Source organism: Petaurus breviceps, unplaced genomic scaffold (assembly GCF_028583685.1).
Source record: "Petaurus breviceps papuanus isolate PSGF00001 unplaced genomic scaffold, PetGlider_PUasm1.0 90760, whole genome shotgun sequence".
In the NCBI taxonomy this organism is placed as follows: domain Eukaryota; kingdom Metazoa; phylum Chordata; class Mammalia; order Diprotodontia; family Petauridae; genus Petaurus; species Petaurus breviceps.
In genome coordinates this window covers 9,317,325-9,331,653 of record NW_027187338.1, presented here as the reverse complement: position 1 = coordinate 9,331,653, position 14,329 = coordinate 9,317,325, and the positions used below count along the sequence as shown (strand labels likewise).

The 14,329-nt window shown below is 44.1% G+C and overlaps 2 protein-coding genes across 6 annotated transcripts in view; both read right to left on the bottom strand.

Annotated features, from left to right (window-relative positions):
* KPNA6 (karyopherin subunit alpha 6) overlaps window positions 1–14,329 on the bottom strand; it is a 387,231-nt gene that overhangs the window by 57,749 nt on the left and 315,153 nt on the right. Inside the window, exon 2 of one of the 2 annotated variants that reach the window (XM_069068056.1) lies at window positions 5,032–5,074. In XM_069068056.1, the coding sequence (XP_068924157.1) occupies window positions 5,032–5,035 (4 nt within the window). In that variant the 5' untranslated portion in view covers window positions 5,036–5,074. Of the gene's footprint in view, window positions 1–5,031; window positions 5,172–14,329 lie in introns of those variants that run through there. The other variant, XM_069068055.1, reaches the window with a different exon arrangement.
* Window positions 9,550–14,329, bottom strand: part of TMEM39B (transmembrane protein 39B) — a 319,933-nt gene continuing 315,153 nt past the window's right edge. For 3 of the 4 annotated variants that reach the window (XM_069068060.1, XM_069068059.1, XM_069068057.1), the window contains 2 exons: window positions 10,418–10,538; window positions 9,550–9,979 (listed from right to left, as the gene is read on the bottom strand). In XM_069068060.1, coding sequence (XP_068924161.1) covers window positions 9,740–9,979; window positions 10,418–10,538 — 361 coding nt within the window. In that variant the 3' untranslated portion in view covers window positions 9,550–9,739. The remainder of the gene's footprint in view (window positions 9,980–10,417; window positions 10,539–14,329) is intronic. The other variant, XM_069068058.1, reaches the window with a different exon arrangement.

The following is a 14,329-nucleotide window of genomic DNA, read 5'->3' as shown; positions in this document are numbered from 1 at the left end:
TGACTGATTAAAGTAAGCTTGTTAACCCATTTTGAGTTGCTTTCCTTTATCAAAGCAGATCCAAGAACCTGTATGGGTCCCCTGAGGACGCTTGGGGTGCTTGCTGCTACACCTTCCAAGTTCGAGTCTGTGATTCAATAATATTTCCTTCTGAGCTGTCAGAAGGATGACAACGTAACTTCAAGAAGTCTGCATAACACACCCTTTTCTATGTATTTAACTGAAAATACACATAGCTGCAATTTTTTCTGAAAATACACAGCTGTTGTCTCCCCCTAGACCCTCTTTTAGGGTGTGGGGTCTACTTGTTGAAGAGCATCTTCCAGCCATGTAGTCCTCCTATTCTGATTGAGAAGAGGCCCAGGCTGACCAACCTTTATTGTCCTCTGGGCTCTCTCTGCTTCTGACTTTGTGGACTCATTGCCACATCCCTCCTTTCTTTTCAGCTCCTTTTTGTGAGTATTTTCCCCCTAAATGTAAACCCAACATATCCAAAAGGCAGCTTAAACTAATAGGTTCAAAACTGAACTCATTTAACTTTCCTCCCAAACTTCTCAGTTACTGCTAAGGCGAATCTTCTCAGTCCCCCAGGCTCAAAACCTAGGTGTCATCCTTGGCTCCTCACTATTTCTCACCCCTTATACCCAATTTGCTGCAAAGGCCTGTACATTTCACCTTTGTTCCTGTTATGTGCCCCCATCTCTGTGATACTGCCACCACCCCAGTGCAGGTCCTCACCACCTCATGCCTGCACTACTGTGATATGCTGCTGGCTGGTCAGACTGCCTCAAGTCTCTACACCACTCCAGACCATTCTCTAGGCAGTTTTCAAAGTATTTTTCCTAAAGTGCAAGCCCAACCATATCACTCTCCAATCCAGTAAAGTCCAGTGGCTTCCTAACATCTCCAAAATTCTGTTTTCTATTCAAAGCCTTTCATAACCTAGTTCCCCAGCCCTGACCTTTCCAGTGTTCTTACATCTTACATGCCTCTACATACTCTTTGATCCAAGGACTGGCTTTCTTGTGGCTCCTCAAATAAGACAATCCATCTCTTAGCTCCACGAATTTTTTTCTGTTGCAGGTGCTTGGCATGGTCTCCCCCCTCATCTCTACCTCCTGGATGCCCTGGCTTTCTTCAAGTCCCAGGTTAAAGTCCACTTTCTACAGGAAACCTTTTTCCTGTCTTACTTCTAGTGCCTTCTCTGTTGATTATTTCCTATTTATCCTGTCTACAGCTTGTTTGTACATAGTTGTCTGCATGTCTTTTAACTTTTTTTTGTATCCCTAGCCCTTAGCATAGTGCCTACCACATAAGCAGGTGCTTAATGCTTACTGATTAACTGACTGATTGATATACAATCAGTTGTCAAGTCTGTCTATTCCACCTTCTTAAAAACATCTCTCATACTTCTTTCTTTCCCTCTGACACTGCCCCCACCCTGGTGAAAGCCCTCATCTCCTCTCAAATGGACTATTATAAAAGCCTGCTAGGTGGTCTCCCTGAGAGTCTAAAGATTCTCCCCCTCCAGCCCATCCACTCAGCTATCAGAGTGATATTTCTAAAGATCAAGTATGACCATTTTTGTTGTTCTTTAGTCCAACCAACTCTTCACGACCCTATCTGAGGTTTTCTTGGCAAAGATACTGGAATGGTTTATTTCCTTTTCCAGGTCATTTTACAGTTGAGGAAACTGAGACAAACAGGATTAAGTGACTTGCCCAGGGTCACACAGCTAGTTAAATGTCTGAGGCTGGACTAGAACTTTGGTAGATGAGTCTTCCTAAGCATATTACACCCCCCATGCAAGCAATTCTAATGACTCCATATTGCCTCTAGTATCAAATATGAAATCTTCTGTTTAGCTTTAAAAACCCTTCATAAACTGGCCTTTCTAGTCTTCTTACACCTTATGACTTCTTTCATGTACTCTACAATACACAGACACTGGCTTCCTTGCTGTTCCTGGAACACTAAGAGCCCTCTATTTCCCTACTCTGAGCGTCAAAGTGTTTTCATCATTGGCTGCCCCCCATGTTTTGTATGCTCCTGGCTTCCTTCAATTCTTCGCTAAAGTCCTACCTTCTGCAAGAGGCCTTGTCTAGTCCTCCTAAATCTTCATGCCTCTCTTCTAGGATTACTCTCAATTTATCCCGTCTATATTTAACTGTATATTGTTGTCTGCATGTTATCTCCCTCACAGAGTGAGCTCCTTTTGGGTAGGTAACTGTCTTTTCCCTTCCTTTGTATCCCTAGCACTTAGCAATTACTGGCACACACTAACAGCATAATTAAATGGTGGCTGATTTTACTGACTGAAATGTAACCACTTAATCAATATACCTGTACACACATGGCACTATGCTACCAGCCTTAAAACTGCCTCTTGGGTGGTAACATCCTTGTCCTGCAGATGGCCGGGAAGCCAGCTTTCCTGTCTTGGCAGCCCTTCACAACCAGGTCTCTGTCTACTTTTTCTGTCTTCTGATGCTTTGATTCACCCCAACTCCACCAATGCTTTGTTCCAACTATCATGGCCTACTTGCTGAATGTGTTTTTGCTTTTCTCTGCACTTGGGGCTTAGTGCAGGGCCTCTCACATAGTAAGTGCCTAACAAATGCTTGGTGACTGAGTAGATGGGCAAGAGGAGCCCATAAGAGAACCAAGATATCCCTTCCACTCTCAAAGAAAAGTAAATACTTTCTGATCCAATTTAATGTCTGCTTAAATTTCTAAGATTTTAATCCAAAATGATTGTACCAATAAAGAATCGGGGTAGAACATTTCAATTTCCCCTACTAGTGAAGCATCTTTACAACCTGTTGTGCCTGCATTGGATTAGTTCTTCCAAAGAATATTTCCAAATGCTCTATTGCTTATTCAGAGTACCAGCACAAGAGGACAGATAAAAAGTGGAATCACAGAATCAGTCATCTACCTGGGCCAATTCACAAAAGTAAGGGTACTTTCCCCAAACAGCTGATGTGTGAAAGTCTCCAAGGAGGAGGAGCCCGCCATGCCTTTCAGCCATTTCTCCTGGTTCTGCCCTCTGAGAAGTCAAACAGCAAATTTTAATCTGTCCCCCACATGCCTGAAAAGAGATACCATGTCCTCTAAAACTTACCTCCCTATTTCTCAGCCTTTCCTAAACATGCCTTATTTCTTAACCTTTCTTCATAGGCAATGAGGCAGCTGGTGTGTTGAATACTGACCCTGGAGTCAGGAAGACCTGAAGTCAAATCCAGCCTCAGACATTTACTAGCTGTGTGACCCTGGGCAAGTCACTTAACTTTGCCCCAGTTTTCTCAACTATAAAATGTGTGCGAATAGTATCATCTACCTACAGTGTTGTGATAAATGTATTTCTTTTTATTTCCTTAACTGACTTGTCTTCTTCTGGACATTTTTCAATTTATCAATATCCTTCTTAAAAAAACTAAATACAGTATTGCACACATAAGGTCTGATGAAGGCAGAGTGCAGTATATTTATTGTTTCCCTATTCTCAAAGGCTATTCCTCTCTTAATAAAATCAGGGGAAGGGATTAACTTTTTTGGCTGACAAATGACATTGCTAACTTGTATTGTAATTGCAGGCCACTGAAACCCCTGGATCCTTTTCAGAATGACTTATATTGGTCTACCCATGCCTCCCCACCTTACATTAGGTCTAAGAACACTAACCAGTCTCTTCCTCAGGTTCTGAAACATAAAGTGTGAGTCAACAGGCCTGCTTTAAAGGCCCAGCTGTCACTAATTCGGTGTGACCCTGAGCTAGTTTCTTCACCTAACTCACTGCTCCTTACCTGTAAGTTTCAAACTCAAATAAGCACTTAAAAGTCCTGCTATGTACAAGGCACTGTGGCTTGACCCCAGAAGATGAGTTCACCTCAGTGATACTGGGAGTATCAGAGCAGGGAGCAATCTCTCAGTTAAATTACTCAGGAACCCCCAGCTACCACTAGCCCAACAAAAGCATCACGCTTCAGCTTGTGCGCCTGAACACATCTAATGGCTAGGGGTCCTGGGAAGACGGGTCTAAGGCAGGAGGTGACCACAGGCAAGCCTTCAGCCTCTCTGTGCCTCAGTTTCCTTATCTATAAAGTGTGGATTAAAAAAACCCAGACAGCACACACACACACACGTGCACATATGTACATCACATGTTTATACTTCATGTATACATATTCTCTCCTTTTATCCTCACAACAACTCCCGGGGGTGCGTGCTAGTACTGTCTCCATTTTACAGATGAGGCAGCTAGAGCAAAGTGTCTGAGGCTGGATTTGAACTCGGGTCTTCCTGACTCCAGGGCGGGAGCTCAATCCACTACGGCCACCTACTGACAGCACCACCCTACAGGGCTGTTTTTGTGGGCAGGGGGATGTTCAAATGAGTTAACCTACACCAATGTGCTTGGCAGCCTTAAAGCGCTCTACAAAGGCTTAGTAGTACTGGCGGTAGTAGTAGTAGTGGCAGTAGCAGCAGTGTAAGCGGGGCGGGTGGGGGAGGGGAGAGCCACAGGTCTCCCACAGGACGGGGATGCTAGAGGAAGGCGCATTTATTAAGCGCCGACCATGTGCCAGGCACGGGGCTAGGCGCCGGACCGGTCTCCTCTCAGATGACCCTAGTGCACTAATGGGGGCCAGCAGGGTCCGGGCCGAGCACCGGCGCTGCCCCAGGGGAGGGTCCCGGGCAGCGAGGGGCGGGGAGGCTGAAGGGGGAACAGCACCCACTCCCTCAAGCCGGGACGACCGAGGCAGGTCCCGGCGGCTGCGAGCCCCCTCTGTCAGCGCCCAGGGAGGCGTCCCCGGCCCCCTCAGGGGAAGCAGAGAGACGGGGCAGGGAAGGAAGGGGCGTCCGCTCCGGCCCCAGCTCAGCCCAGGCTCCGCTCCAGAGCCCGTGGCGCGGCCTGAGGCCCGGTTTCTCCTCACGCGGCGTCTGGCCCGGGCCGCCGGAGTCGCGCCTCCAGTCCGTGGGGGGAGAGGCTTCTCGGCTGCCCCGACCTCCTCGGCCCCCGCACGCACTCACCCATCCCGGCGCAGCTCTGCTCCCTCAGGACACCTCGGCGGCTCTGGCGGCGGCTCCAGCGGACAATATGGCGGCGCGGCGCGACGGCGGCCCCAAATGGACAAACTTCCTCAGCCTCGGTCGGGCGCTGGAACGCGCTCCGAACTCAGCGACTTGTTACGTTATCAAGGGCGTGCTTAAAGGGGCCGCGTTCTGCAGGGAGGAAGAGGGAACAGAACAGGATTGAACGGAAAAAAAAAAAACTCCAAGGATGGTTTTATTCTCACCGTTCTGATCCACCGCAAAGAATTACTTCTTAGGACGATAGTGCTTAGAGCTCGAAGTCCATCCCCCTGAGAATAAGAGGGCCCCCCCAAATCATACTTTACCAAAGCTGGGATTTGAAATACTTCCTCTTACTCCAGATCCTTAGGGATCATTTATTAAGCTACTTACTAGCTTTGTGACTCTGGTCGAGTCATTTCACTCTGTTTGCCTCAGTTTCCTCATCTGTACAATGAGCTGGAGAAGGAAAAGGCAAACCACTGCAGTTATCTTTGCTCAGAAAACCCCAAATGGGATCAGGAAGAGTCAGACACAACCGAAAGATGAGCAAAAGGAACAAGCTCTTTGCCCAAGGTCCAAAAGCATGGTGAGGATTCGAATTCCTGATCCAACCAATCAGTCTACAAGTATTTATTGTTTACTGTGTGCCAGCACTTAGCACTGGCCTATATTAGGCGATTAATAAATGCTAATTGTTGGGGCAGCTAGGTGTTAAAATGAATAGAGAACTGGCCATGAAGCCAGGAGGACCTGAGTTCAAATCTGACCTCAGACAGCTGACACATTTAATAGATGTATGACATTGGCCAAGTAACTTAACCCCAATTATATTGCCTTTCCCCCTCAAAAAAAAAAAAAGTTAGTCATTTGATCAATTGCTGGGAGTCCCTAACATTATTACACTAGCCTGTATTTCTCCCACCCTATTCTTGTTCTACAAGAAGCCTTCCCCAACCTCTCTTAATTTCAGTGCTTTCCCTCTGTTATTTCCTTTTTTCTCTTCTATGGGAGTGGGCAGGTGGCTTAGTGGATAGAGGACTGAACCCAGAGTCAGGAAGACCCAAGTTCAAATTCAGCCTCAGACATTTCCTAGCTGTGTGACTCTGGGCAAGTCACTTAACCTCTGATAGCCTGACAAAAAGGATCCACTGGACAAGGAAATGGCAAACCACTCCAGTATCTTTGCTAAGAAAACCCTATGGGCAGTTTGTCCACAGGGTCATGTATATATCTTGCTTTGTTTTTATGCTGTTTCCTCCATTAGATTGTAAGCTTCCTGAGGGCAGGGGCTGTCTTTTGCCTCTTTGTATCCCTAGCTCTTTAAGGACCATCTCCAGTTGTTCTGATCTATGTCTCAGCACTGGACTCGGTCCCAGAAGAGAATGTGAAGCTAGTGACCTTGTACAGCCCTCCTTCACTTAAATCCAATTCACTTACAAGTCATGGCATCATCTTCCTGATGTCCTGGTCCTCTTCAAGAACGAAGGACAAACAGCAATCTCCAGCTCTTAGCATAGTGCCAGGCACTGTTCGTGCTTTAAAAAAAAACCCAAACATTTATTGATGATTGCTTCCACGCTCCTGTCTTGCACTCTCATTTTCCCCCTCCCACTTCCCCAACTCCTGATCTCACCCCTCTTTCCTCTTGTCCCAACCTCCTTTCTCCGGTCAAAAAAATTTACTGATTAATGAACCCTGTAACTCGGCCTCAGACACTCCCAGTTTCTGGTGGGGGATGGTTTGAGAAGGGGAAGGGTAATATGGGAAAGGGTCTTTTCCTTCCCTTTTCCCAAGCAACGCAAAATGGTCAGGTTATTACATCTTGAACAAAGTTGAGAAAAATAACTTAACTCTCCAGGACACAGGAATTGAAAAGTCTCTTTGAAACCTCCTTCCCAGTGGCCTAAAGGAGACAATTTGTAACACTAACTTTGGCACTTTGCTTTTCTTGCTTGGGCCTCAAAAGTTGCCTGCAAGTTGAGATGAACAGGAGTGTGACTGAGAAGTATCAGTTTGAACTGCAGAGATTAATAAATAACAAATGTTGACTCAAATTAAAAAAGGGTGTTTAAGTCCAGTCCTTTTTTTCTTTTTCCAGCTTATACAGATTATTTTCTTTCAGATCATAATTTTTCTTTCAAATATGGTGCTGAAAAATATTTCCTAATTTTTATAGAAAATTAATTTTATTTCTTGAGAATGCTAATTAGTCTCCCCATTGCCCCCACCCCCAAAATTCCCCTAATTCAAAAGTAAAACGAATGGAAGAAACATGGTTTAATATGCAGAAAAGAGTAAATCCTAGGACTTTGGACTTGGAAGGGACATTAGAGATCATTAGGCCATTAGAGATGGCCAGAGAATGGAAGGGAGGTTCCAGGTCACACAGAGAGTTCTGTGGAAGTTAATGGGGGGACGGTGCATGAACACAATGTATTATGATTTTTTACACTTTAAGTTTTAATTTGCATTATGTCCCCTTTTTACTGCAATTCCTTGTTTTACATGATTTAGCAGTGAGCTCACAAGATTTCAACACATTATGAAACCAAACTTTTATTCAATTAGATAGGAACCATACCTTTGGCAAATAGTTCATTTTTCCAAGTCTGCCCTTGATTATAGCCCATTCCTTTCTAATTAGGTATAAGGCAGGTGAGTTCCCAGGTCATTGAAGTAGGTTTATTCTCACCTCTTGGATCGATTTCTTAAATTTTCATAATGTGTGATATTGTGTACAGTTGTGTTGTAGCATTTTCTCTCCATTTTGAAATTTCTGCACTTCCAGAATAATCCTGCTTTTTGTTATGTCAATATATTAGAGTTCATGATTTCCTGAATCAGGACAAGCTTTTCAAGTGCTATTGGAAGTAAAAAAAAAAAATCCCCCATTTTTCAAAAGAATATTTAAGACTTCTGATAAAAATACCCAGGTCTAACAGGCAATTCTGGACTTCTGACAATGGTTTTTAGTCCTGAAGGAAAAAGTTTGCTCCATCAACAAAAATTATCTTCTTTCAATATCGAATACTCCAATCTTTGTAGTACTTTTTATACCATTTCCCCCCTTCATAGCAACAGTGAGCCCCTTCTAAAAAATGGGTCTTCTCAGCATTTTGAAGGTTTTTGCCAGCTTTCTCAATATTAATTAGACAATTTTGCAGCAATAATTTGTCACTTCTTGGTGATTTTTCCCCCCAGCAGCACTTTGTTCTGTGCTTTGGTGTAATTGATCCTGCATTTCCTTGTGCCATTTGAGTGATCCTTGAATAACACCAACAACTGCTGGGATATTGCTAACAGTCTCTGACGTGTGCTCTTTGAGACCTTTGCACATTTCCTTGGAGTGATAATCATTTAAAAAAAACAGAATGTGAAACAAATGAAACATGTATGGCACAGAACTCAGAACTCAATTGACAGAGAGCTAAGTAAAGGTGGAGGAAATCAGCTGGATCCAGTTTCCTTCGGGCCAAGATCAGATTCCAGTTCAGCCTAATGTCCTACACTCAAATAACTATTGCTGTCACAAGAAAAAAAAAACAAACCATGAAAATTGCTAGTGCCATGTAATAACCACATTGCTACTGCAGGATATTCTAATCACTGCCCTATGACTCCACTCACCATCCATTTAATTTTTCAAACCAAACTAGCCTTCCTTGGCTACCACTCCATTCTACTTATCTTCCCCCCTTGGAACATAAAGTCCTTGAAGACAGAGATTGTCACCTCTTTTTAATCATTAGTACTTAATACACTCAGTAGGTGCATAATAAATATTTTTTCATTCAGCATAGGATTTAGAATTTGAAGGAAAATTCTATCTCAGGTGTACTTAATTCTTTTTTGCCCCTCTGGCAATGTGATGAAACCTACGGACCCCTTCTCTGAATAACATTTTTAAATACAAAAATGTGTGTATATGTATGTATGTGTGTATATATGTAAAAATATGTGTATGCCTGTTTATACATACACCCTTAGAGATCATCTAGCCCAATCTCTTCTTTCTACAGATGAGAAAACTGAGCCCCAGAGAGGGAAAGTGACATCAAAGATGACACAGGGATCAAAGATGACATAGGGAATCAATGACAGCTGATTACAATCAGAATCTCCAGAGTTAGAAGGCATATTAGCTATTATCTAGTCCAAGCTATTGGTACCTAAATAGGAACTCTCCTTTATAATTTCCCACCCCACACATGGCCATCCAGTTTCTGCTTGGGGACCTCTGGTGATATGGAACTCATTACCTACCAAATCGGATCATTCTAATCCAAGTATTTTGAATTCTTGTCTAATTTCCTAACTGAACCACATGAATGTCTGAAACAGAACCACCCTCGAAGGAAGCACACGAAGTCAGAAATTAGGGAGCCCTGGGACCCAGATATCTTCCTTCCCAACCCAGAGACTAAGAAGTCCCTCTCCTGACTCTATCCTATAATAACCACAAGACACAGGTCATTGGGAGTACAAAAATATGTCATTTCTTTTCTCCTTTTAATTACATCAGTTATCAAAGAAAGAAGCAGTCGTAACAAAAATACAGAGCTCTGATTTTTTTTTGTTTTTTTTGGTTGTTTTTTTTCTTCTCTTTTCCCCCCACCCCCCCAGTCTCACCCCATCCTCCTGAAGTGGCCCAGCCAGCCTCAATTCAGCTGAACTTGTGCTCGGGCTGGCGATGGCTAGCTGAATAGGAGTACGCCTTGCCCAGCACCAGCCGGTCCCGCAGCAGCTTGAAGAAGGCATAGTAGTTGCTGAAAAGGATGAGTGCCAGAGAAATGGTCTGGTGCCATTTCTCTGAGGAGACCAGTGAATATAGCTGGTAGAAGATGACAGCTCCCTCGAGCAGAAGAAGGATATTGAGGATCCTCAGTGGTTTGCTAAAAAAAAACTAGCAGAGGGGTGGGGTTAATGTTCCACAAGGGTTTTCTTTGGACAGAGAACCAGCTAGGATGCTTCCTCCTCCAGGAAGACCTCCTGGGGTGCCCCAGTGATGACCTTTCCCTCTGCACTCTCCACACAGTATCCTGTTCATATCTCTTCTACGCACTCACAATATATTCATTTGCATTATATTTATTTATGCAGGTGCATTCTCATCTACTAGAATAGATTATCAAAAGGACTGATCTGGTTTTGTATCCCAAAGACTTAGGTACTTAGCACTGGAGCACACATAACACTGTATTGACTGAACTGAACGTTGGCCAATGCTGTAAGTGAGTAATCTGAATCCTCAGGTGGCTCCCTCTCCCAGGCAGCAGGATCTGCCCCACCCACACCCCATCTCACCCCTCGTGCCCCATTTTCTGGTAGAGAAGACACTCACATGGAAGCGGAAGTGGGAAACATCTGAAGGCACCGCCACGTTGTAATGGCCAATGGCTTTGTAGACATTTTTGCTGTGTTTCACCAGTACACCCTGTGGCCACATGCACTCCTCTGTCCACCTGGGGGGAGAGCCCAGCAATGTCCTGTCACTCCAGGCCCCGGCCTCTGTCCAGTGGCTTGGGATGAGAGCTGAAGGAGCACTGAGGCCTGGCTTATGGCACCACCTCTGCCAATGAATTGATGTCTGACCTTAGTCAAGTCACGTCCCTTCTTCCTCACCTGCATGGCATAGTGGTTGGACTAAATGCTGTCTGAGGTCTCTGTCAACTACAAAACGGCAGTGTCATATGGCAAGCAAAAGAGGCCAGAATGAACAATAGCTGCCTCTACATCTACACTGACCAGCACTTGGACCTTAGTATATGTCCTCATTTGCACCCAATAGGGGTTACCACTACAAAATCCAATCTATACATGTTAATTTACCCTTCACATGCAGCTGCAGCTGGAACAACCTTCTTTATGTAGAAACCTGGTTATGTTAATCCTTGGCTCAAAAACCTTTCAATGGCTCCCTAGTGACTACAGACCAAAATTCAAAGTCCTTTGCCTGGCATTCAAAGCCTTTTATAATCTGGACTCTCCTTAACTTTTCATCTTTTTTAATACAATTCCATATTCTCTACACTAATGGAAAACCGGCTCTCTTGTACATCCTTACTGCTTTCTTGACTGCTCCTTCCCCATCTTTCTACCCATCCTGTTTTCCAGGTAGTCTTCCCTGATCCCCTCAGTTGGCAGTCATCTATTCCCATGGTGCCCTCATACCATTCTATCATTGGTCATGGTGGACTGAGCATCCCAGGAGCACAGGGGCTTACCCTACCTTCCCTAGCTCTGTATCTTGCCTGACCCCTAACACAATTCTTTGCACACAGTAGGCACTTAATAACTACTTATGGAATGGGAGTGATATGTTGGCCTTGTAGAGGGCTGTCAAGAGAAGAGCACTATATAATGAGTTGGCCTAAATATCCTTTGAAGGTCCTCCCAGTTCTGAGATCCTGTCCTACCCTCTTCTAAAAACTCCAGACTGGTGATTTCAGGGAACCTTCTTCTGTCAATGGAGTGCCATCTCCTTCTCATCTGCCTTCTTGAGAGCTGTGGGGGGTCCTGAGCCTAGGCTTTCCTGGCTAGCCAAGGCCACATTGGTTTGTCTCCAAGGAGAGGGAAATGGGCCTATAATGGGAGGACAGGCTATTTAGTGGACTGGCTGGAAGCTTGAGAACCTACTTGACCGTGAGGTCCTCAAGAGAAGGATTGTTTTGTGTCTGTCTGTGTCTCCCTACTGCTTAGCACAGTGCCTGGCAGATAGCAGGCCTTTAATATGTGCTTGCTGACTAAAGGCTGAGGCAGCAGACCTGACTCAAAACTTGTGTCTCAGGAAAACCTCACCTAAGTTCCTTCTCTTTCACCCCTGTCCCTCTGAGCAAAATGCTAAGACAGACTCTTCTCCCCCTTCTCCTCCTGGCTTAGTCCTCCTTCAACTCAGGCACTACCACCCCTGCCCCTTCTCCTGGGCTCAGGCAAACCCAAGACTTCCTTCCATAGGCCCAGTATCAGTCATCCACTTCAAACAACACAGCTAGTCGAGAGGACACTGACTGGCTGGGCAAAGAGGTCCTTAGAAGAACGAATTCACACTGTGTCCCTCTGCCCTTCTAGCTCAAACCTACTACTTGAGGTAACTCCCTATTCTCACTTTCTTTCCCCAGGCTCTGATAATGAGGTGGCCCTTTTCATCACCAAGGTCAATCTTTCTGTACTCCCTTGACCCTGTCTTGGTCTTTCCGGTCTTCTCCAGCAGACTGCCACTTCAATCACTCCCTAACCCCTTGAATCTTCAGGAGCCCCCTCTATGTGCTGGTTCCTTCCTAACTACTACCTTTAAAAGTGCCCCAATCCCCCCATCCTTAAAAAGCCTTCCCTAGACCCTACTATCATCACATCTTAGAGCTCTCCTCTCTTTGGCAAATTCCCAGAAAAAGCTGCCAGTATTTGCTGCTTCAACTTCCTCCTCTCTCCCCTCAACACTCTGCAATCTGGCTTCTGACCTCATCTGAAAACAGTTCTTTCAAAAGTTACCAATGGGCACTGGTCTCTTTTGGGTCCTCATCCTTTTGGTTCTACCTACGGCATGTGATACAGCTGTCTACCCTCCTCTCTGGGGTTTTATGACAATTCTCTTTCCTGGTTCCCCTCTTAAGTCTCCTTGGCTGGCTCCTTATCCATATCATATCTTTAACTGTGGGTGCTCCCCAAGACTCTGGCCAACACCCCTCTCTACACAAGCTCTCTTGGTAACCCCATCTGCTCCCAGTATTTTAATGATCCACGTTATGCCAATGGCTCACTGGTCTTCCAGAGACTGAGGTCCCTGGTCACCAATCGCTTATTGACATTTCAAACTGGCCATCCCAGAAACAGCATTATCTTTCCTTCAAAATCTGCCCTCCCCTCCAAATATAATTCTATTTTTAAAACATTTACTTATTTATTTTTAGTCTTCAACATTCATTTCCACATGATTTTGATTTACAATTTTTTCTCCCTGTCTTTTCCCTAACCCCCCCACCAAATAGAAAGCCTACTGAATACCCCTTCTCCCAATCTGTTCTCTCTTATATCCTCCCCCATCACCCTCCTAACTTTCTAGTAGGGCAAGATGGATTTCTATACCCCAGTGCCTGTATATCTTATTTCCCAGTTGCATGTAAAAAAACAAAATTTTTTTTAAACATTTGTTTTTGAAACTTTTGAGTTCCAGATTTTTTTCCTTTCTTCCCTCCTCACCCTCCCCCACTGGGAAGATAAACAATTCAATATAGGTTGTACATCTGTAGTTACCCAAATCATTTTCATAGAAGTTATATTGTGAAAGACTAATTATATATTCCTCCATCCTATTCTGCCCCCCACTTATTCTATTTTCTCCTTTGACCCTATCCTTTTCAAAACTATTTGCTTCTAACTACCCTCTCCCCCAAACTGCCCTCCCTTCTGTCATCCCCCCTCTTATCCCCTAACCCCCCTATTTTCCTGTAGGGTAAGATACCCAATTGAGCGTGTATGTTATTCCCTCCTTACGCCAAACTCAATAAGAATAAGGTTGTCCCATTCCCTTTCACCTTCCTGCTCTTCCCTTCCATTGTAACAATTTTCTCTTGCCTCTTTTATATGAGATAATTTACCCTAATCAATCTCTCCCTTTCTCCTCCCAGTAAATTCCTCTCTCACCTCTTAATTTATTTTTTAGATATCATCCCTTCATATTCAACTCACCCTGTGCCCTTGGTCTATGTATACATGTACACACATATACAAACACTCACATATGTACTTATACACACATACAACCCCCTACACACATATATGTATGTATACACATATGTGCATATACATACACACACACACACACACACATATATATTCCCTTCAACTATCCTCATACTGAGAAAAGTCTCATGAGTCACAATTATTGTTTTTCCATGTAGGAATATAAAAAGTTCAACTTTAATAAGTGCCTTATGATTTCTTTTTCCTGTTTACCTTCTCATGTTTCTCTTGCTTCTTGTATTTGAAAGTCAAATTTTCTGCTCAGCTCTGCTTTTTTCCTCAAGAATGCTTGAAAATCCTCTATTTCACTGAATGATCATATTATACTTAGTTTTGCAGGGTAGGTGATTCTTGGTTTTAATACTAGCTCCTTTAACCTCCAGAATATCATATTCCAAGCCCTTCAATCCCTTAATGTAGAAGCTACTAGGTCTTGTGTTATCTTGATTGTGTTTCCACAATACTCAAATTGTTTCTTCCTGACTGCTTGCAGTATTTTCTCCTTGACCCAGGA